This window comes from Pempheris klunzingeri, chromosome 7, assembly GCF_042242105.1.
Source record: "Pempheris klunzingeri isolate RE-2024b chromosome 7, fPemKlu1.hap1, whole genome shotgun sequence".
NCBI classification, from domain to species: domain Eukaryota; kingdom Metazoa; phylum Chordata; class Actinopteri; order Acropomatiformes; family Pempheridae; genus Pempheris; species Pempheris klunzingeri.
Genome location: NC_092018.1, coordinates 15,760,102 through 15,782,758, shown reverse-complemented (window position 1 = coordinate 15,782,758; position 22,657 = coordinate 15,760,102). Strand labels below are relative to the sequence as shown.

Sequence of the window (22,657 nt, the reverse complement as noted above, 5' to 3'; positions counted from 1 at the left end):
AAAGCAGGATAATATTTTCCAGGGCATCACAATGATACATGCTCTCTACATATTACTCCATGCATGGTTGTTTAAGACCGTGGCGCTGCTACATTTAGTGTCATTTTCCCCCTCTCTGCCTCAGGTGTGTGTGTGTGTGTGTGTGTGTGACCTAGCTAGCTAGACTCAGCTAGTTATCTTTAATTGTCATATCTACAACACTAGATATAGCACAATGAAGCAAGCAAAAATCAGTACAACTGCTGAGTTGAAATTTCTAGCGTGTAGCTAACCAGAAAAAATAACTGCTGGATGGCCGTTTACACTATGCTTAAAAAGTTAGTGACTTAAAACATTAATTTAAAATAGAAATACAATTTTATCCTGTTCTTTTTTAAGATAGTACATTTTTTAAAAACAATTACTTAGTCATGAAAAAGAACCGATGAGAATATTGATAAAAAAACTGAACTAATAAGAAGTTTGGATGAGAGAAGTAAAGTCGACAAAATCTAAACAATAGCTGTTTCTCTCTTTCTAGATTGAAGGTCATTTTTTTATTTGAAACTTCTCTGGACAAAAAAAATACTGGGAGGCAAGAAATGGAGTCCCTCCAAACGGGCACGCATTACGAACAGGCGCGCCCCCTGGATGCAGTGCAAGAAGCCAAAGCAGGAGCCAAGCAATCAGCCTGTTTTGAACAGGCTCACGCTCCCAACGGCCACATCCTGAACAAGCACTGCACTAGTATTTTAAAATCTGGACCAAACTGGTGAACTGGCTGATTAGTGCAGCTTTAAAGTGTGAGAGCTGGTGTTTGGACTTACCAACATGCAGGATCGTGTGCTGAATGGTGAAAGGTGAGGCGGAGGGAAATAAAGCACATACAGTCACAATTAGTGAGTGGTTGATTGTTTAGAGATTTTTCATCTTTTACTTGGATGTCCTGTGTGCAGCGGACGTGCTTGAACAGGGAGTTAAAAGCATGAGTCTGGTGGCTTTGGCACATATTCACAACAAGTTTTGGTCTTTTCATTAGACCTGTTTTGGAAAGTTTGAGACCAGTTTACTCCTTACTGTCCACAATCATTAGATGTAGAAGAAAGGGGACAAGAAAGTCTTGCTTAAGGTATTTTCTTGCGTGGCTGGTGTATATGTGTGAGTCAAAGGAAAGTAAATGAGTGCTGTTTTTATTACTCCTTTTCTGTAGCATGTTGGTCCCGTGAGTTTATATAACTTTGGGGTATAAACCACATTGGACACTCACACTGAGTGGGACGAATAACTAAAACAAGAGGGGTTCTTATAACCTTTCATGTCAGCGTTCTTGGCAAATCCATGCTCACTCCCTTGAGACATTTTAGATTTCAGCTGCCCAGAAAGGGCCAGAGCTATGATGCACACATATTGCTCAGAGGCACATGGGTAGCGCTAACTTCAGTGTGCTTTGATAGTCATGATCAGAGATTTGGTAGGGTTAGGTGTGTTTTGGCTAGGAATAGGCAAGTGAGTGTCCTTTCATTGCTCCTGCATACCAAAGTGTCTAGAAAGTGATTGATAAGCTGGTTTAACCTCACAGTGAAATAAATGATGGTAACTTTAACCAAACTCTCAGTGCATTCAAACTCCTCGGTTAATTATTAGAGTTCAACAGACTCCACCAGTAATGTCCATGGCCTTCTCTCCTGGTATTTGTTAGTGAGTGTGTTTGCATTCTTGTCTTGGATGACAGATAACCAGCTTTGCTTGCATGGAAAGTAGAATTGAAAAATGGTTTTGTGCACAGTGGGGAATGCGTAAACCACAGTGTCTGCAAATGTCCTCACTGGACCCCGGTGAGGTCTTTCGGGTCCCTGCAGCTTCAAGATGTAATGGTTTACATACACAGCTGGCAGCATGGCAGGCTATCATTCATAGTTATATTTGATTTGAAGCAAGTGGATTTTCTTCACGTTATTTATATATGGCTGCGTTTGGTCGTAGGCTTTGGTTTTTATGGTTTACCAATAACAATCTCCTGACTTTTCTCTCAGATTTGGCAACAACAAAGGTTTCTGATACCACACTAGACATCAGGATTGTCAAACATTTATATTTTCATCCCAACGACCTTTAATACGTGAGGTTGACAAGGCCGGAAATAAAAGAAACTTTAGAATTTTTGTACATGTAACACTTTTATTTTTTAGAGGCACGGGTTCTGATCAGGAGAACATCTTCCCATATTGTTTGTGTTGGTGAAACAGTTATTATCACATAAGTGAGAAAACCAATTTTACAGCGCTTAACAGCGGCCAATAAAGATTTAAGGAAAGGATTTATAGTGAAAGCTTAGATTGATTGAAAAGCAAATGTTATTATATTAGCTGATGCCACATGATCTGGATAAGGAAAGAGCAGATTGACCGTGTCTGAAGAGAATATTCATCTGTGTCTATTTTTGTTAGCCTCTTTTGAAGTACTGTATTGTGAAAAAGGACCTTGTCGAGGCTAATGTGAAAGTATTTAATTCAAATAGCATATAATAAGCTTTTGATTAGCAGCCCAGGGAAATTAGTGGTACGGCTGTTTCAGCTTGGCCCTCTCTTTGGTGGTTGCAACTCTGTTGAATCGACTCAGTAAAGGAACAGAGAACTTTGAACACAAGGCCTGTCGATCCCACAAAACTCTGAGAATTACCCTCTTAAAGTTCAATCCACTGGTAAAAGAGTTAATAATACTGTTGTTTAGAGTTGTCAGTCGCACTCAAACAGCATAACGTGGGCGTAGAACGAGGTCATGCAATGTAATCTAAGAGAAGAGCACCGTGTTATTCTCCTGTTTTTCTTCTTCTTCTCCTATTCCCATCGCCTCGGAACTTCCCAGCTGACTGAGGAGGAGACGTGATAATTCAAAGGAGTTTTAACTGAAAACTGCACAATTTAGAGACAGCGGTTTTATGTGGAAAAGGAGAGGCGTGCTCTTAGTAACACATCCAGCAACACTGGCGGTGACTTTGTTGGGGGTGAATATTTTCCATTAAGAAATTCATGAGCTTGTAAACAGCTCATGTCCTGGGAAGCATAGTTACATCTCCAGCCTGTTTGGAGAAATGCCACTTATTTTGTTTTCATTGACATTCCCTTTTTTGTTTTTCTGCACAACAACAGCTCCCGGCTCACTTTGCAATAAGCCTGACACTAATCCTGTAGGAAACTTTGCGCAGGCTCCTGGCCCCGTATTCACCTCCGCTCCAACATTTTAAAAACTTTTTCAGCAGATTATAAATTGAGTGTTAGTGTGTGTGCATGTTCTTGGCTGCCTTTCGTTCAGCGCTTGGCAACGTCTGCCTGCGTGTGAGCATGCAGGTGCACACAGAGCAGTGTTCTGGTGAAGATGAGTCAGTGCAAAGTCACTTAGCAGCTTTATGGAGGATGTTTGTAAACTTTAAAGGGCCACCTGGGAGCAGCCATAAAGCTGCCATTGTGCCAACCGTGTGTGAGCTGAGTCACATCATTTTGCCATGCTCCGCTTGCATTTCTCATATCTTCTTCTGTGGCATGAGCTCTTTGAGGTGACATTGTTCACTGCGAATGCGCGTACAGTGAAGAATCCCTTCATCTGTGAGTGGCGTGTCCTCTCTTGCATGCGCACAAGAGCTTGAAACATAAAATAAACATCAGAATCTCGATTCAAGTGGAGAATAAATATCAAGATCAGAGCTAATTAAATTAAATACTAAAAACTAAAAGGAGCAAAGAGGCACAATTTAGTCCAATAGTCCATTAAAAAGCCAAAGAAGGTCTTATCATGTCCTTGTGCTCGTAGCCTGTACTGAGAATGATTACTAACGAATGCTCTGTTGTTCCATCAGAGCTCTGTAAAGCATGATAACACAAAGTCATACTCTGGATCCAAAACAAGTCGGCTTTACAGAGTAATTAGTCATTCTAGTTGATATTTTTATGCTATATTTTATTCCTTTTTTTTATGCCTTTAATTGGGTGCAAAAGTCTGGCATTCATTTTCTGTTCCCCCCATCAACATGTGTGGTGCCAGAGGTTTTCAAGTTAACCTTCCTGGAACATATCTGCGATTTTGCTAAATATGAGGCCTGCTGTTACTCACTTTAGTGCCCCTAATATATTTTATTTGCGCTCTGTGGAAAGTCTGGCTTTTATGATTGAGAATAAAGAGGATTTCTGCAAAAACTGAATAGCAGAAGAGGAGGAAGGAGAAGAAATAACAGCAAATGTGTAGGTGAGAAAATAAACAGTAGCGGGAGCGCAGCCTTTCTTATGCAACAGTCAACATGTCAATTAAATGATTAAGTATCACATTGTTATATTGGAGAGTGTTACTGATAAATGTGCGTAAATACCAAGAAGCTGTGAACAACTGCCCTTTCGGCACTCAGAATCATTAACGCCAATTATTCACATCTTTAACAGGAAGCTGGGCAGCTTCCTGTTCACTTGACTTCCTTTCCTCCTGTTGCTGTTACTGTATTGTTTATCCTGTGTTTCTTCCCCTACTAGTCTATCCATCATAAACACTTCAAACGACCTACCTTTCAGTCTGCATTCAATACTCTTTCCCTTTCACACTGAAGTTGGTTCCCATGTAGTTGGAAAGTGGTTCAGTCCTCACTTGCTCATAGTGGGACTCATCAACGTCCCAGAGACTCTCTCGCCGGTCTTCCCAGGATGCACAGCTGCTTTTCTGCGCTCCACTCGCTTGGAAAGTCTATTTCGGTGCAGATAATATTAGCTACATCCCCTGTTTACTCCATGTTGAAAAGTGAACCATTGTATGTGGAGCAGTCAGAGTCCCCGGTGACTCGGAGTCACGGCGTAAAGGGCGTAGGATTCCCTCAAAGATGAAGGATAACACTGTCCTACCTGCACACGCTGCAGAGAAGGAATGAGATCTGTGAGAAATATATGGTGACGGCGTCACGTCCTCTAAAATGATCGTGACTAACAAATCAACAGCAGCACCAAACTTCAACACAGCGCCGTTATATTGTTTAGTAAGTTACATCTCCATCACACTCGAGCTGTTGTAGGTTTTCACCGTTAAATCCTGTCTGGTGTGGTAATGTGGCAACATGGAGCTGTTCATTTGAGCATTCACCACTTTAAAATTGGCGCCCGAGATGAAGAAAATGTGGAAGCGATACATTTTGGTGCTTTACTTTATCTTACACTGATTCCAAGAAAACCACAATGAGTTATTTGTAAAGTGGGAAATATCCTTCCTTGTTGCTGCGTTGTGACTCAACATGAATAGGGTGGAAGTGGTACAAGGCAACAGTGAACGGTGCTTTCCTCTGGGTTATGAGTGCAAAGGTTTGGTACGTGTGCTTGTTGAGTCACAGATCCTTTTCCAAACCAAACTGGACTGCGGCCACACTGCATCTTAAAACTGCTGTCCACAGGAGATTTCAAAGCCTCGTTCTGGCCCACCTTGCAGCTCAGTATCGCTGTGATGTTGAAAGGAACTCCAGATCAATGCTTCCATTTTAAGGGAGAGAATTCAAACCAGCAACCTTTTATTAACCTGGCTGACATTAACTGGAGATTGCCGCTCCTCCACTCGAGATCAACAACGTCCTTTGTGATAGCTGAGGAACTGACTGCTTTCCTTGGCATCATATCATACACGGGGGGATATTTTTAAGCCGTCCTGTATGAATTAAGTAGTGTTCAGTGTTCTCTCTGTGGGGCAGTTCAGATCTACCTGATTCAAGGGTTGCTATTAGCCCTTCTAATAAAGGCCAGATTGTGGGAAAACTGGTAGTTAATATGACTCGGCTGTGGCTTGCTGACAGACGTTCCCACCAGCGGTGTAGGACAGAGGCTGCTCCATTTTCCTATCCACAGGAAAAATGCTATCAGCTCCCTCACTGCTGCAGACTCTTAACTTGCATTATTTTCCCTTGAGAGGTTTAATAGCCTTCTATCTTACTCTTGACATCAGCTGCGAGATTGAATGACTCCATTTTCAGTATGAGTCCATTCACTGTTTCTGTGGCAGAATAGCAAGAGAAAACTCAACCCTTCAAACGTAGATACAAAAACCCAGTCATATGTCCAGATACCACTGAAAGTGACTGTGAGAAATGACAACAGTGTTGTATCATGCAGATTATCCCCGAGGATTCAGGTTTTTAGAGACCTATACACTCGTGGTTTTCAGCATCCATTTTAGCACAGTCTGTAAACGTAAACTGATTGTATGAGGATGGAGTGTCGCTGCATGAAAAAGTGACATCATCACCCCAGAAGTCCTTGCTTGTGCATGTTGAGTTTGTTTGAGGTTTTGGGTTTTATCTCACACATGTATTGATGGCTCACACACACAGGCAGAAATCATACACAATATGAGAATAAAAGTAGGGGATGTCCATTTTTTTTCACTGCTCAGTGTAAATCTTGTTAAATGATTTTTAATATTACTTTAATTTTTTGAGCTCATTTTTTTCATCAACAATTTTAGTGGCTTTTAATGTCACTGCTTTGAATCAATTTCTTCACTCTCATCTGCATTTTTTCCAGCCACAGAGGGCAGCTGTCCTCAGTGAAAAAGCTGTCTACTACCAGCACCAAATGGCAGAAGAGACAGATGCTTTTCCCAGGAGTTGGAGGGGACCCAAAGCAGAGCTAAAATACGCTGTGTGTACGCTGGCCCTCATTCAACAGGTGGCCGAAAACACGACTCCAAATAAGGGCTAATGTTCCCCTGTGTTTGCCTTATGTGGGAATTGGCTGTTTGACTTTTGACTGCTGCAAAAACTTTATATGCTGGTCAGGTCAGTTACATTTTCAATTTGTACTGGTATAAATATCTTAAGACATGAGGCGAAGCCAAAACAACTAACTGAGCAAACAAAGGTAGCTCATTTTACTGGAAGGGCACCATTGTATCCTGAATGCCATTTCAATATAAATACACTAGTAATAACCTTAACCAAGGCAAACATTCTATTTAATGTTCATCTTTCTCCTCTTTATTTTAATGAGGGGCTGTTATGACCAGAGTCTAATATATCAATATTACATGTTCATATTTATGTAACGTACCATAATACTAAAAGTCAAAATGCGCCTGCAAAACATGGGTGGTAAAAGGTTAATTGATAGACCTGAGTGGAGAGCAGCCACAAGACACTGCATGCTGGAACTTTTTCCAACCAGAAAAACTCTACGTTGTGTTCATTATGTTATTACTTATGATATTCTATGCAACTTTCCAAGTTCGCACCCTGTTACTCAAAGGGTTGTCCTGAGGCACTGTTGGGAATAAAACTGAAGTAGAAGCTGGTAAAAAAAAATGCTGCAAATGATGTTAATGTTTTCTGGAGTTGCACAATGTTAATTACTGTTGACACATTTTATGCCACTCTATGCAGCGCTGCGCTCTTACCTCAAAGATCAGATCCTTTCCACCTAAATCACCTTACAAAGCCTCTAATTGGCTTCCAGCTTCGTACCCTAAAACTTCAGACACAACAGGAGCATGGTGGAACATGCCTGTCTCTGTGGTCCCCTGTTAATGGAACAAGCTTGTCTGCATGAGACCGTTTAATTCAAGCTGCTGCGTGATTATTTCTTGTGGGTCTGCTTGGTGCCAGGCCAGCAGGTGAGGGCTACGCAGCCAAAGCATCCTGCCCCATTATCCAGAGACGACCTCGCCTCTGGTTCCCACAGCATTTTTTTGGCTCGTTTCTCAGAACTCTCTTCAACCACACAGGTACAGGTTTCATTTGTTTTTGTAAAGAAACAGCTTCATTTTCCAGACGTTTTTTTTTTCTGTTAATAAAGAACACACACAACTATTAAGTCTATTTGAAGCTTTGTGACTTTTAAGTGCTTTGCTGAAATCGTGCAGTGGTGTGGGTGGGGTCGTTAAAGTGGTTGCTTGCGTTTTTGGTTTTTATTTAAATGTTATCTGTACGAGATTTAGAACATTAATAATAATTAGCACAGCAAAACTGAGCCAAAAAACAAGTCAGAGCAGCTGTCCAGCAACTCAGCTAAGACACTGAGCTAACACAGTAGCACATAAGCTAAGAGAAGCTGTCATTCAGCAGTCGTGCACTGAAAAAATGAGAACGACTGAGAGACCTGGCCGCGGAGCTGTGGCAGTGTGAGATGGGAGAGACACACGTTTGTTTGGTCTGAGATGCTGAGACATAGTATACAGAATCCATAAATAAAAAAACAGACAAAACTGTGTTTCTTTTATGTATTTTATTTGTTTCACTCCTGTAAAAGAATAATCATCCAACATTTTTTTTTTTGCTGCAGACAGGAAACAAAGAGACATAGGTCATCAGCCAGAATCAGACTCACCACTCTACTGGTACATGATGCAGTGTGTACTGAACTAAGAGGGAGACAAAAAGTCACTGACTCTCATAAACATCACTGATGCTCTTTAGTGGAGCTGAGGCACAAGCATCCCTCACAGTGGGACAATGTGCTCGAGGATAATCAGCTCAATAAAAGTACATCTGCCTTTCACACTGCTGTATGCTGGGACAGCACAGGGACACAATGTACTGTTGTTTTTTTCATGTTTCGCTCGTCTTGACAAATACTGTCATGCTGCAGGATGAACATAAATCTATGCTATTCATTGCTGGGTTTATGAAGGCAGATGCCAAGTGAATTTCAGAGTTTTGAAAGAAGTTATTTTCAGGGTCATGGACAGCTCTGTCTTTTTTTGTCACTAAAAAATAATTGATGAGCCTTTAGGTTGTGTGCAAACAGCGATACTGTCACAGTATTCATTTTCAAGATGACACGAGACAATTTAATTTATAAAGCACATTTTATTACAAGTGTGTGCTTAGCATTGAAAGGTAAGCACTGTGATCTACAGAATAATAGAATGAATAGAAAAAGTAGAAAGAATACAAGGAGGTTTGACAAAAATCGTATTTTAAGCTCCACTTACTGGACATTTCTGTGTGCTTTCAGTCACATCTTGTGGCCTTCATCGGCAGGTAGAGACTGGGTCATAGTCTTCCACCAATATATGTTATAACATGACAATTTCATACTTAGAACACATGATAAAGGCCATGACGTGGCTGAAAACTACATTGGCTGAAAATTTCCATTAAGTGGACCTTGTGCTAAGAATTTTTGTCAAACTGCTATAACTGAGGTCAATAACATACCTCTGAGGTGGAAACAAAACAAGAGTTTTCTACCAATCATGTCATAGCGTTATTGATGAGTCAAACTGTATCTGATCTTTTGCACAAAGTGTTTTTAAAGCGTCTTCAGGCCAAATAACATCAGTATAATATCTATCCTGTTTAGTATGTACGCAGGTTACGTCATATTGATCTTATGTTACCATTGGCAGTCTTGAATATTTGGATGAATGGGTCACAGTGCACTACATTGTTACCACAGCCTGTTCGGGGTAATTACTTTTTATAGACCTCTCTTTCTTAGAGACTGGTGTTGAAAAGTGAAGATTCTGCCCCTGCTGTTGGGGATTTACTCCCTGTGCATTTGTGTGTGTGTGTGTGCTGTTCTGTCAAAAAAAAAAACACTCTTCGTCACATGTCTGTTGCAGCTTGCACAGCTGATTTCAATATACATGTTAAAAAGAAAAGAAGAAAACGCCAAACACTGTAATTTATCAACTAATTTTTACAATCTAGCCTATTTAAAGTTATTACATTTGCTCTGGCCAGACACACTGTCTTGACACAGAGGAGAATCATTGTACTGAATTATTTTTGGAGAAAGGCCTCATTTAGTGGAGAGCAATAACCAGCAGCATGCGATGCTGTAGACGATTGGAAGAAGACTGAAAATGGCGCACAAAGACACTGTAGACATGGGAAGCCAGAATAAAATTCTTGGAAGTTACTGACATACAAAAGAGTAAGAATGAAAATAAATGTTTAATAAGGGTTGCCAAGACCGCCAAGGTGCCACTTGATGTCTGAAAAGTTGTACGCTAATTTAATTCATTTAAGAACTTATGTGACCGGCTTTGGTTGAAATTGTTGGCTCTTTTCTCTACTTGTCCACTTTGTTTACCGTGGTCCTGTGTGTCAGCTCTGCATATAATGGGTAATATAAATATCTGAGCACAAAGGCTCTCTCAGAGTATTTAAAACAAGCTCAGTTATTTGATTATATAGCAGCTACTTCGCTCTACTACTGTATATTTGCACTCCACAGTAGTAATCCAGATGACACCACAAAAGAGGTTCCCAGAGCTGGAACAATATTTTTAGGGTTTCCTGATTTTTGCAATGAAAAATATTTTAGTTCTCAGAAACTAATTTTATCCATGAAAACTGAACAAGTAGTATTTGGCAAGCATCTATTTATATGTTTTGCATTAAGCCCACTGCGGAAACTAACAATATTGGCTTCCCCAATTTCGTAAATTACATGGCAGAAAGTACAAGGTCTTAAATCTAAATTTGGTTGTTTTTGGCTTAGGTGAACATGTTTTGGCAGAACAAATTGTAAGAGTTTGTTTTATGAATACAGTTTTTCAGGACACGGTGCTTTGGGAGCAGAGACAAGCAAAGTAAGCTCACGCTGTGTGGGCAGAAAAGGGCTGTTCTCAAGATGGGACAAAAGGTCTGAATGTGCTCTTATATGAACCAGTCAAAGCACTGTATGAAGCTTTTCAGTCCATATGGACAGCAATGTATTGACTGTGGTGTTAATCAGCTAAGATTTCTGTGTAATTCGGTGTAAAATATAGTCTGAACACAATTAGCAAGTTAAATTATATCTAATCATTTTAGTTTCCAAGACAACCAAACCAGACTATTGGGTTTTTTTGGCATGGACGACGACAACGACGACGACGACAATGACGACGACGACGATGATGATAATGTCAGCTAGTCCAAAACTTAAGTCCAGAATGAAATATCTCAACAACTATTGGATAGATTGCAGTGAAATTTGGTACTAACATTCCCCCATCATCATTACATTTTGCAAAACTAATAACCTTCGCATCAGCCTCAGCTGTACCATGTCCATCCATCCATCCATCCATTTTCTATACCGCTTATCCGTCAGGGTCCCAGCTGACTTCGGGCGAGGGGTACACCCTGGACTGGTCGCCAGCCAATCGCAGGGCCACATACTGTACAGACAGACAGACAACCACTCACTCTCACACTCACACCTACGGGCAATTTAGAGTTACCAATTAACCTAATGTGCATGTGTGGGAGGAAGCCGGAGTACCCGGAGAGAACCCACGCTAGCATGGGGAGAACATGCAAACTCCACACAGAAAGACCCCGGGTTCAAACCCCTGCTGCCCCCTGTATCATGTCTTTAGCACTAATTAACAAATGTCAGTGTGCACTCACTTGAAGATAAACATGCTGAACAAGTATCAAACCTGCTGAGCATAAGCATGTTAGCATGCCGATGTACAGCATTAATAGTCTTTATTCCCCTTCCCGTAACATAATTTGGTGAAACAACCAGCAGCAGAAGTAATGAGAACTTACAAAACAGTGAATAAAACAATAAACTTTGAAACAGGTCGGTCAAAAACATCAGCTTAATGTGATGCTGAAAAGAAAATACATTTTTGGGCTGCTTCACAACGAAATGTTTCCAACTCTACACTTAAGAGCGGACAACCTGGAGCTCGCCAGAAACACCAGACTACAATTGTTCTCACAGGGGCTTAAACGGGTCTTAGAGCTTGTCATGCCACTAAACCCTTCTTGATACCTGTAAAGTGATCATGCGTGAAAGTATCCACATTGTGTCCTTCAATCACAAAATCTGGCCAAATAAAGCAGAGTTTCTGGGATGCTTGAGTCTTCTTGTTGTGAGCATAATCACAATGACAAAGAAAAATATTATTACTATCATTTTCTGAACAAAGCCACAATTAGATCCCATCCTCCCTTTTGACCAATGTGAAATATTCTTCAGCTGACAGACACAGAACAAATCTGTTCATATTTCTTCCTGTACAGCGCCTCATGTCAGTGGTCTCCTCAGGCCTGTAAGTTGCACCTGACCGCTCCTCCCATCTGCCTGACCCCATCTGTCTCCAGCTTGTCCCCAGGTCTGAGCAGCCCACCCTCTGCCTGCCTCAGCTCTGCATGCGAACAAGTCCGGATCTCGCCTGGGAGGAAGTGGAATGTTTTTACTGGGAAGTTTGGGATTAGACGACCATTGCAGGATTTTCATTCCATCTCTCGGTAGCTGCACTCCAAAGGAAGCCCCCTTTTTTACTTACATAAGTAAGCCATCGCCAGTGTGGATTAATGAGCTTTATCCCATGCAGAAAAAGCAAACTAGACTGTGTGTCCAAAAATTGTGTAGTACAGAGTGTCCACAGTTGAACTGAAGCAGCGTCTTGGAATAAAGACTGCTCTCTGTCACCCATTGATTAACAGCCATTTCACTACCACAGACCCTGCCATTGGACCCTGCCTTTATTAAGTTTGGCAAGGGGGTGCAGGATGGATTGTTGAATGTTGGGATAATTGGGGTCAAGGTAGGGGATGAAGGGGGTCGATTGCACGGGGATGAACGGGGCAGGAATCGTGATGTGCGGAGGTGGCAAGGAACCTGGGGGTTGAGACCCAAGGGTGGAGCATGTTTCAATGAGCCTCCTGTGATAGAAGAAGAATAAATACTTGCATGGAACACATGTATGCACCTGGAGGAAACCCACGTGAGCACAGGCAGAAGATGCAAACTCCAAACAGACAGAACCCAGGACCCCCTACTGAGAGGGGGAAGAGGAGAAGAACGAATTTTGGCTCAACTGAGACAAATGGGAGAGACGGGGTTAGACACACATAGTATGCACGGGTGATTGAATTAGAGCTGTTCTTGTTCCTGAGCCTTTGTTATAATAATAACCCCATAAAACATTTTTGTAGTGAATTACAGCAGCTAATCTTTTCACTGCTTGGAACACTTTATTAATCAGTGAAATCTGACCTGCAAATGTTTTCCCTTTTTAGTCTGTTCTCGACCTGTGGCAAAGCTCGAGGCTATTTTGGTGTTGAATATGGAGGTGTGAATATCCCAGTATAGATATTATCTCCAGTTCCTGAGGTTACTGGTATTATCTTGGAACACCTACTGTGTGATCGACCCCTGAGCTCATTCGGCCTTATCATGCGGCGTGTCTCTGTATGTAGCATGTGTGTGTGACAGGGAGAGATGGACATTTCTTTTCCACGCAGGAGATCCCTGGGGAACTTCCTGTATTTTTGTAACCCGGATGAGAAGCTGTTGATAACACGAGTGTGTGGGCGCCAGGGGGAAAGGTGACATTAGCGACAACTCAGAGGAAGAGGAAGTCAATCAGCAGAGCGAGGGGGAGGAGGACAATAGCAGTGTGGCATGAGAGGAAAGCCAAGTGGGGAAAGTGGGAGTGAACACACACGTGACACGAGGTATCTCAGTCTTCAGGTCGGAGGGAATGAGGCACTGTGTCTACACCTACATGCATGGGTGCTCATTTGGGCATGGCGTGTGTCTGCGCATTTAAGTGCATTTGCATGTGTGTGTGTGTCTGTGTGCACGCACATGGGAGAATGTGTGTGCAGGGAGTATTGCGCAATTGTCTGTTTCACACCTGGCCCGGCTAGTAGTGACTCAGCAGTGATGAGAGGTTGAGCTGTATTCCCCGTCACACAGCTCAAAGTTGTGTTAACCTTTAAGACAAAAGGCTGTGACGCGTGTTGGCTTCTGCTAATCCTGTGAGGAAAACCATCAGAATGTCATGTATTCTTCTAGCTGCCATCAAAATCTGATTTAAAACGTGCGGTTGAGGTCTCTGAGGAAACCATTCAGCAGCTGAACTGTAAGGGCATTTTGGTCACTGCGAGTGTTTCTGCAAAGTGCTGCTCGATAACAACACGGAGGTTCAGGCTTTTCTTATTTTTACTGAGACTACAGTTCAATTAGATGGACCCACAGCACACAGGAAGTCATTCGGCAAAAGCTTGTACCCCCTAGGCTATCTGCTGATTTGATTAGACTCTGGGTGTAAACAAATTTGGAGTTCTTCACAAATTTTGATAATGTGTTGAAATATCTATTGCCCTTGAATTCAGTGTCCAGCCAAAAAGCACTACAAAGGAAGAAGAAATGAAAGCATGAAGTTGGTCACCAGAGTTACAGCTTGTGGTGGCCACATTTCTTTGTTTCATTAACCCTGTCAAAGCATATTTCACAGTCTATAAATGAAAGAGAAAAAAACAAGAGTTTTGATTTGAAAGAGGTCAAATGTTTCTCCCAAACATGGGCGAACAGGGGATAGGTCATTAAGCTGCTGAACACAGAAATGTCAAGAATTAATCCAAGACCAAGAAAACACAAAAAAACTAAAGAATAACATTCTCAGAGGAGAGAAAATGTTTATTTAGTCATGTAATTTCACATTTTCTAACCAAGCTAGTGGCTTTGTTTTAGAGATGGCAATATGGATCAGTCAGTTGGTTCACTTTGGTTCCAACCCAATCTAAACTAAAGACAAAAATAAATTATTGAATGGATTACCACATTTCTTTTTTTACAGATACTGTGGTCCTCTGGCAATCTAGCCCAGTGACTGAGGTCTGTAAATGCAAAAAACATCACACGATGACACTGCCACTCACCAAGGATGGAACGTAACTATACGTCAGATGCAAAGCTGGAAGGAAATCTATGTTGTGCAACGCAGCGTGATGCAGTATCTTTATCACAGGGGCCAAAATGTCACAAGTTTTTCCCTGGAAGAACAAAGGCTGCAATGTAACGTGTTTCTTTCCTGTCAGGACAGTGACGTCATCTGGGCTGGTTCATCGACACTGGCAACAACAGTAACTCCACACCTGAAAAAGCAGCCTTTCAAGCAGGCTGTGAACATGACAGCATCTTTTTTTCTCCTTTCTTCATGTGGGCATGCCGTCTCATTCGAGTCTGTGGGGAGGAAGTGATGAAGTTGCTGTAAGATGACTACATCAAAAACCCTTAACCTGCTCTAACAGACCGCATGTGAGTTACAAAGAGGAGATGGGGTTAAAAAAACGACTTCAAAGACGGGGGAGTTGAAAGATAAGGTGTTTTGTTTAACGATGACTAGTGAGCAGAAAAGTGAAGTCTGAAAAACCACAGCACTTTGAATGTCGGCTTGTGTTCAGAGAGGCTTCTATGGAAACTTCCCAAATGGAGGTACTATAGGGGCGGATGATTCACCTGCCTGGAGGTGATCTTGGCATTAGGGGAGTTGTTAGAGACAATATAGGCAAAGAAGCCACTGCCAATGGAGTGAACTAACACATATTTCTTTAAATTCTTTTCAGACCACTAAATGGATATCCTGTGGGAGGAGGAATCAGGCGGATTACTGTTGAGACCCTCAAATTTGTCATGAATATCTGTCTCAAGTAAAAAAAAAAAATACATATAAAATGAGAAACAACTCTGAGTTAAGTTCAGACTAAACCTTAATTATCCTCTGTAGAGTTTGAACACAGGGGTGAAAGAAAGGTGATGACAGATGATTTTTAGAGCTCAAATTAAACCGAAGGTGTGTCCAAATTAACCAGTAAGTGAATTATGAAGCCATTATCTGACCTGTGGGTGTGTACACATCGATGTTTGACAAAGATAGTGAAGACCAGATGAGAAGAAAGTGATACGACGCCCAGGGTCACCTACCGTACTGCGCATGCAGCCCATAATTCTCAGCTACGCCCGTCATGTGCACGCCAAACACAATCAATCCTGAGCGGCTGCCATCATGGCTGCTCATTCGCAGGGTGAGAAAAGGTCCTGGCTTTGCTTGGCTTGAGGTAAAGAGCAGCATGATAAATTCAATTTTGAAATAACAGAATCCAGGATATCCTGTGGTTAACCACAAAGGCACAGATATCCGATTGTCTAACCAAAAGGAGAACCTACGCCTGTAATCCTGTCGGCTCTGATAGATGGAATATGGATGTTTGAGTAGATTTCATGAAAACAAGAGTGACTCCAGATGCCCTTTGCAGTAAGGAAATTCACTGATGTAGCTTGCTCAGCTGATGCAATATTTAAGCCAAAATATCACTATACAAAGATAAACTGACTGACTTTGTACACTTTATTTTGCTAAGACATCTCACAGCATTCTCACGATGCACATGACTTGTAAGGGGGGGGACTGCATGCATATGTGTGTGTGTCATGTCCGATACTGAAATCAGCCACTGTTGTCATTCGAGGTGAAACTCCAGCAGTCATACAGGCCCAGCCCCAGCTTCACAATGAAGACATCCTTAGAGATGGTCTGTGTTTACTGCCGGGTTGTCAGGGAGTCCTCCACAGTCAGGCAATAAGGAAAAGGATTATTTGCTTTGGCTGTGGAAGAAGGCTCTAATCAGATCACTGTGACATATGATGACACTATTTGTCCTCCCCACCACCCAACTCTCACCACTCCTGCGCAGTTTCTGTTCACCTTTCACCTCCTCATCTCAAGCCCTCTCGTCTTCTTTTACAATCAGTTTTCCAGGTTGTGAAGTAAACGACTACCAATGCAATGCTTTTATCAATATCTTTTTTTTATTTAGTTATATATCACATACATTTCACTTGTGCTCAATTTCATGGTCCTTATAATTATCCTTATAATTGTGCTTGCAGCATCATTATGATCATTAGAATCCTTAGGAAATCAAATAATAAGTAATAGGCACACAGGTGATAACTGAACAGATTAATAAACTGACAGAATAAAGAAATATTTAAACACAATAAAGAGTTATGATAAAGAGATGACTGAGGCTCCCCTCCCTTATAGAACCCCACATCCTTATCTACTCTTATTGACTACGAACCCAATGATTGCTCTGTTATACAGTTATGTTATTTGCTGTGAATCAATCAGAATAAAATACCATAGTGCACGCTTCACAAGCCTTTAACAAATGTCTCTAAAATCTCGCTGCATGTGTTGTTTTCTCTCTCATTTGCTCCTCCATTGTCTTCCCTGCTACCCAGCATGCCAAAAGAAAGAGGGTGAGATGAAGTGGATCGCTCAGGTTGGGGGGAATTGTCATGTCTAATTGCCACATTGTCTCGTCTGCCTTATCTGATCTCACAAGGCTGCTTTTGTAATGAAACACTAGTGGTGACAAGCCAGGAAAGGTGAAGATTACACTGCATGAGCCATTCATGGCACAATCCATCCCTTCATTGCTCTGGGTTTTCCACACTCTCGGTCCAGGAAGTATAGTGGGGCATGTGAGGGCTGGATGTGGGCTGGAGGAGGACAGCAGGAGTGCTGAGCTAACCACTCCGAAAAGTGATGCACCTCTGCACTGCATTGTGCATTGTGCTCCGACATGACAACCCCTTTGTGAGGACACAGTGTAGAATAACGCAACAAAGGCTGATTATTTCATGACAGATAAAGGTCAGGTTCTAGCTTGTCGATGCTTTAATGTGTTTGGAGGATTTTAGCAAGTGAGGATTTCACACCTCTTCAAGTCCTCAAATGAATGATATCAATGATGAGCACATTATTTCATCAGGTCTGTGTTTGTTTGGGACGAGGGCCCATTAGTGGCCTGCATGCTTTTGGTGCACTCAGGTATTGTTCACTGTTTTAGCTTTTTAAAGTGCCTTCAGTGCCCTGCCATGGTTTCACTAGGTATTGCAGTACTCTTTTTTTTTTTTTTCACATGATCATTTTTGACAGCTAAAAACTCTCTCAGTTAGCATTTTTACTTTTAACCAAGTACCAGTAACGTCAGTGGGTGATAAAACTGAAAATATAACTGCTGCTGCATTTTCAGGTTAGATAGATAGATAGATAGATAGATAGATAGATAGATAGATGACTTTATTAATCCCAGAAGGGAAATTACATTGCCTTAGCAGCCAGGTGCATCTGAATACAATAAGAACACAAGGCAAATCCTCTTTGCTGTTTCTAAACTACATTTGAACTGAATCTCAAAATTCACTTAAATTGTCTAATGTCCAAATGTCCTCTAGATACGTGGGTCTGGAGCAGATGTCTGATGCATTTTTAGCATTCCAGTTCAGATTAAAGAGTAAATTAGTGGTTGTATTTAATGGAAAGTAACAGCGATGTTTTGAATTATGGTTTGGACTGAATGATAGATATCACTCATGTCTATTGAGCTGAATTGTGTTTATGGACACAGCAAAGCTGCATGTCATGCCAGACATATAAAGTAGTGCATGAAGTACTTGATTTAAAGACTGTTTCATGTGCTCTAGTTGACACTTTGTTGTGTCCAAATCAGCTCTGGTGTTTCGTTTCTTTGCTTGTCTCAGGCAGGAAGGCGTCTTTTGTTTGATCCCTCACAGTCTTAAGGAAGGTCATGATGCCAGAACCCCCGGTGCCCCTCTCCTCCAATGCAGTGGGTGCTCTGCTGACCATCTCCTCCTCCGAGCCCTGGCTCTGGTGACGAAGTTGTTGGGCGCGGGCAGCAGGTACAGTGATGAAGCGGCTGACAACATTGATGTGGTAGCTACGCAGATCCAGCAGTTTTGTGACACAGTGCTGAAAAGCCTGGTTTAACTGCTGGTCGGCCTGCTGCTGTACAAAGCTCTTAAGCGAGGGTTGTAATGAGATGTCCTGGATCAGTTTCTTGTGAGCAGGGAGCATGTAGTTCCTCATGCGTGTTAGAAAGGCACCTACATAAGAGCAGTATCATCATCATTGAGTGCTTCTCAATCCTCCTTGGAAATGTTGTAATCAATTAAAAGGGAAAAAATCAGCCATCTTACCACTTTTTGTCTCATGTTTGACTCCCAGAAGTTCATCAAAGCAGTGCAGCAGGCAGCTCTGTGCGGCACTCCCACCTGAATATTCCATTGGTTCTGTCTGGACCCCTTCATAAATCAGTCCCTTTGGCATGCAAGGGTTGTCTTTCCACCTATGTGTGTTTACATGGACAAAAACACACTCACATTTCAAAATAAGTTTTACTTTACAAATAATAATGACGAGTGAATCAAATGAAAACAAATGGAGGATTTCTGTACCCAGACAGGTAGATCCTCATGATGCCGTAGAAGACCGAAGGGTTCACGTACACTTAGGAAAAATTGTATTAATCAAAATATTTGTTTATAGGGAAATATCAGTGTTTTTAAGTCATGTTTGAGTGATTACCATGCATCAGTTTGAGCGCATCTGTCATGTCATGTATAGACTGGCTGATGTCCTCCAGGGCTCTGGCCACAGCCTCAGTGTCACCACATCTGACACCATCGATCACAACAGGAATGCTCTACAACACAGGTCCAGTTACAGTGGCTTCGTCTAAAATTTCTTCGATTTAATTGTCATTTGAAGGTGATGTTTGTTCATAAAGGACATATTGTATGAAATGACAGAGTTATGAATTTATCTTCACCCTCAGTGCAGGGACTGCTGCCAGCTCCACCAGCAGAGTAACTATGAAGAAACCTCGGACACTGTCTCCACCTGGGAGACTGAGCAGCAGCTCCAAGTTCCTGTGTGAAGCAAATAAAACATTAACCTTTGCATACGCCAGAGCATTGCGGTCCATCATGTGTAGAGGACCGGAATCGAGGTGAAAATGCACTTACTCCATATCAAAAGGCCTGGAACAGTGAGTGGAACATGAAGACGAACATGAAAAAGAAAGAGAACAGATTTATGCTTTTCACTTGTTCAGGAGGCAACCAAACAACAACAACAAGACAACAAAAATACTGGTCGTACCCATTTGGATCCTTCTTTTTCCAGTTAGCCAATACTGCATCTGCATGGGTGAGAATTGGGGGTAGCCCTAAGCGCTGTGACACTTCCCAGTATGGGACAGCCAGGTTATGTGGCAACATCTGAGAGGATTCAGGATGGAAAGTCATTCCAATGAATTGCAGATTGTAGCATTACTAATAGCAGTCAAGGTGTTAGGCAAGGAAAAAGTTAATATGGTAAAAAGAAAGACTGAAACACAGAGACACACTTGAACTGTGTTGTTCTCTCCCTCCTGCCAGGCGTAGCCCATGGTCATCATGCTGAGGGCCAGGTGCGCCAGCCGTAACTCCCGGTGTTTCTGCAGAAACTGGCTGCTCAGCAGCGGCATCTGGACAGACAGAGTATCAACACTGAACCATGACTCCATAAACACAGTGAATTGTCCTTGACAGTTTATGGTCCCCATTTACCTTGTTAATGTGGAAGCGCAACTCGTGAGAGTGAACAAGCTCTGGGACTCGCAGTGCAATATCCATCCATGGCTGGTAGTAAGATGGAAGCTCTTCCTTTGTAAGTGTGCATCATAAGAAAATATTGAGCACCACGGCAAAAGGAAATGAAACAAATCAGTGTACAGAAGGTGTGAAGGTGAAAATGATTGAACAATCTAACACATTTTAGATTTTAATTTTACAGCCTCCTACCTAAGTTTGCATGTCATAGTGTTATGTTATTGCACATTAACCTTGGACTTGGTGGGCAGCTTTAAACAAAATGCGATTTTGTAAACATTGCTGCTGTAGGAATAAAGTTCATCACATAAAGCAAACAGGAACAATGCCAAACGTTAACTTACCTCAGTCAATCAATATTACCAACCACAAGTTCCTGGTTTCATTATAGCAAAACTATAAGCACTATTCTCATTTAATGTATATTCACATTCATTTCAGTGAAATAACTGCCCATGTAACTACAGCAATTCTTCACCTAAGTTCACGTTTTAAAGAGCTTTCAGAGGCTGAAGTTTCCTGACAATCAGATGTTTTCAGTAGGTAAAAGGTAAAACGTAAAGACTGTATAGAGATGAAAAGTTGTCTTTCGGGCATTTCCTACCAGAGGATCAGAGAGGATGAAGCCAAGCTCCTCAGAGACATGGTAGGAGTCCAGAGAGAAAAGCGATTCTGATTCAGCAGCAGCCATAGAAACTGCAACAATCCTCTAACAGTCCAAATGGTTCAAGAGACCCCAACCTGTCTGGACTTCGGCACAGAGTTCACTTTAAAGCTGTCGTCAATAATGATTGTCGCTTACACAACATTTATCCTTAACTTCTGCTATTGCACAACTCTAAGTTACATGTAAGTGAAGCACATCAGGGCCTGTGCTTCACATTGTAAATCATTTACATAAAAGGTTTTCATGTCTAAACTTGATATGAGAAAAAGGTGCCTGTTAATATTAGATTGTACTGCTGTGAGGATCAAGCTTTAACTTTTCTTGTTACTTACTAGTTTAGAAAATGTAAATGTAACTAATACCAAAGCTGCTTTTGTAGTGGGCCAAAACTAAAAAAAATATTGAATTCTAAGCCAAACATGAACTCCACCTCCACGTCCAGTCCTATGTCCTCCTCTCTTTCTAAGTACTGACACCAAATTCAGGTCTCTCATTATTACGTACTTATCATTAGGTTTTACTGGTGTTTAATATTCTGAAGATTATGCTCACAAAAAGAACTTTCAATTACACAGCTTCCACATATCATTTTCAGCTTGTTCTTTTGTTATCATGTCATTAGTCAATATGTGTTGTAGCATCACCTTTCTTATTTTGAAGGAAATTGTTCCATCCATTGCTGTCATACCATCTGCTTATGCTGTTGTCCAGTACTAAAGAGAGGATTATGGAAATTTAGGCTGTCAGCCTCACCTGGTGGAGCAGGCTGAACATTGCAGGAGTTACAGTGAAACAGGCTGTACACATGGATACAAGAGTCAATCAGTGTCACTCGGTCCTCAATAACAGCCAGGGGTACTTGTACCCCAGGGGGTATTTTTGCAGTTGCCAGAGGTTACGTGGTAAATAGAAACGGTCATCTAATGAAGTCATCTATATCCACATATTGAGTCTGGTGTGGCACCTCAACTATGTTGTGATTGAAAGTGCTTAAAAGCTACGTGACAAGTCTAAACAGTTTGCTAAAAGTAAACTGTTGAAATAGTTACCAAAGTAATGGATGGAAAATAGTTGAAATAGCATCCACTTTAAAATAACATTTGGAACATGACAGATGGGGTCGATGAACTTGAATTTGAGCTGATCTAACAGGGCTGTGGGTGTAAATCAGCTGGGAACCACTGCTCCAGAACACCAAAAGTGCATTTTACAGTGTGAACTGGTTTTGGAAAGCTGACATTCTGTCTCCGCTTCAACATCTAATTCAGTGAAACAGAAATGCAAAAAGTTGTAAAGCTGTAAAGGCGTTTTTACAGAATTATGCTTGTGTGACTCAGATTAACAAATTGAGGTATTTCTCTCACAATGACTCCAGTTCAGCTTTCGTATTAATGCTGTCTGAAATTTGGAAGTATAAAGGTCAACTGTAATTTGATCCTCTTGGTCCTGGAACAAAGTCAAGATATACAAACACTGGATTGTATTGTTAGACTGTGCAATGTGACTGACGTAGCTCAGTGCGAGGTGAGCGAGATAAAAGATAAACCAGCTCTTGAGAATTTGGTTTATTGTAGAACTTAAACTTCCTAAATGGCATCATCTGTCCGCCGTGTGGACAGAATTACTAAATTGAACTGGAGTGGAAATAACCTCAGTTTAATGGTGAAATCCTCCCACCACCTATGCACTATGGCTGTCAGTGCCTGTGAGTGGTAAGTAGCCTTTAATTTATCCCAGACCAAACATGGCAAGTCATTTCTTTGCTTTGCACCCTGACGTTGACTTATCCCACCAGAAG

At 41.6% G+C, this 22,657-nt stretch overlaps 1 protein-coding gene across 1 annotated transcript; it reads right to left on the bottom strand.

Moving 5' to 3' along the window:
* Window positions 1-18,169: 18,169 nt before the first annotated feature.
* Window positions 18,170-20,937, bottom strand: ido1 (indoleamine 2,3-dioxygenase 1). The gene is made up of 10 exons (XM_070834085.1): window positions 20,797-20,937; window positions 20,151-20,246; window positions 19,949-20,068; window positions 19,702-19,820; window positions 19,566-19,580; window positions 19,370-19,469; window positions 19,126-19,243; window positions 18,996-19,047; window positions 18,738-18,886; window positions 18,170-18,644 (listed from the first exon to the last, which is right to left on the bottom strand). Exons 1-10 carry the CDS (start codon window positions 20,881-20,883, stop codon window positions 18,247-18,249), a joined length of 1,254 nt encoding a protein of 417 aa, XP_070690186.1. The 5' UTR covers window positions 20,884-20,937; the 3' UTR covers window positions 18,170-18,246.
* Between the last annotated feature and the right edge of the window lie 1,720 nt (window positions 20,938-22,657).

What these genes read in the sequence shown, in the direction of transcription:
- ido1 (XM_070834085.1), bottom strand. Translation starts at nt 20,883, where the DNA reads ATGGCTGCTGCTGAATCAGAATCGCTTTTCTCTCTGGACTCCTACCAT. An exon ending in TGCGCTTCCACATTAACAAG is followed by an intron (nt 20,069 to 20,150) that starts GTAAATGGGGAC and finishes CTGTCTGTCCAG; the next exon opens with ATGCCGCTGCTGAGCAGCCA. An exon ending in ATGAGGATCTACCTGTCTGG is followed by an intron (nt 18,887 to 18,995) that starts GTACAGAAATCC and finishes AAACACACATAG; the next exon opens with GTGGAAAGACAACCCTTGCA.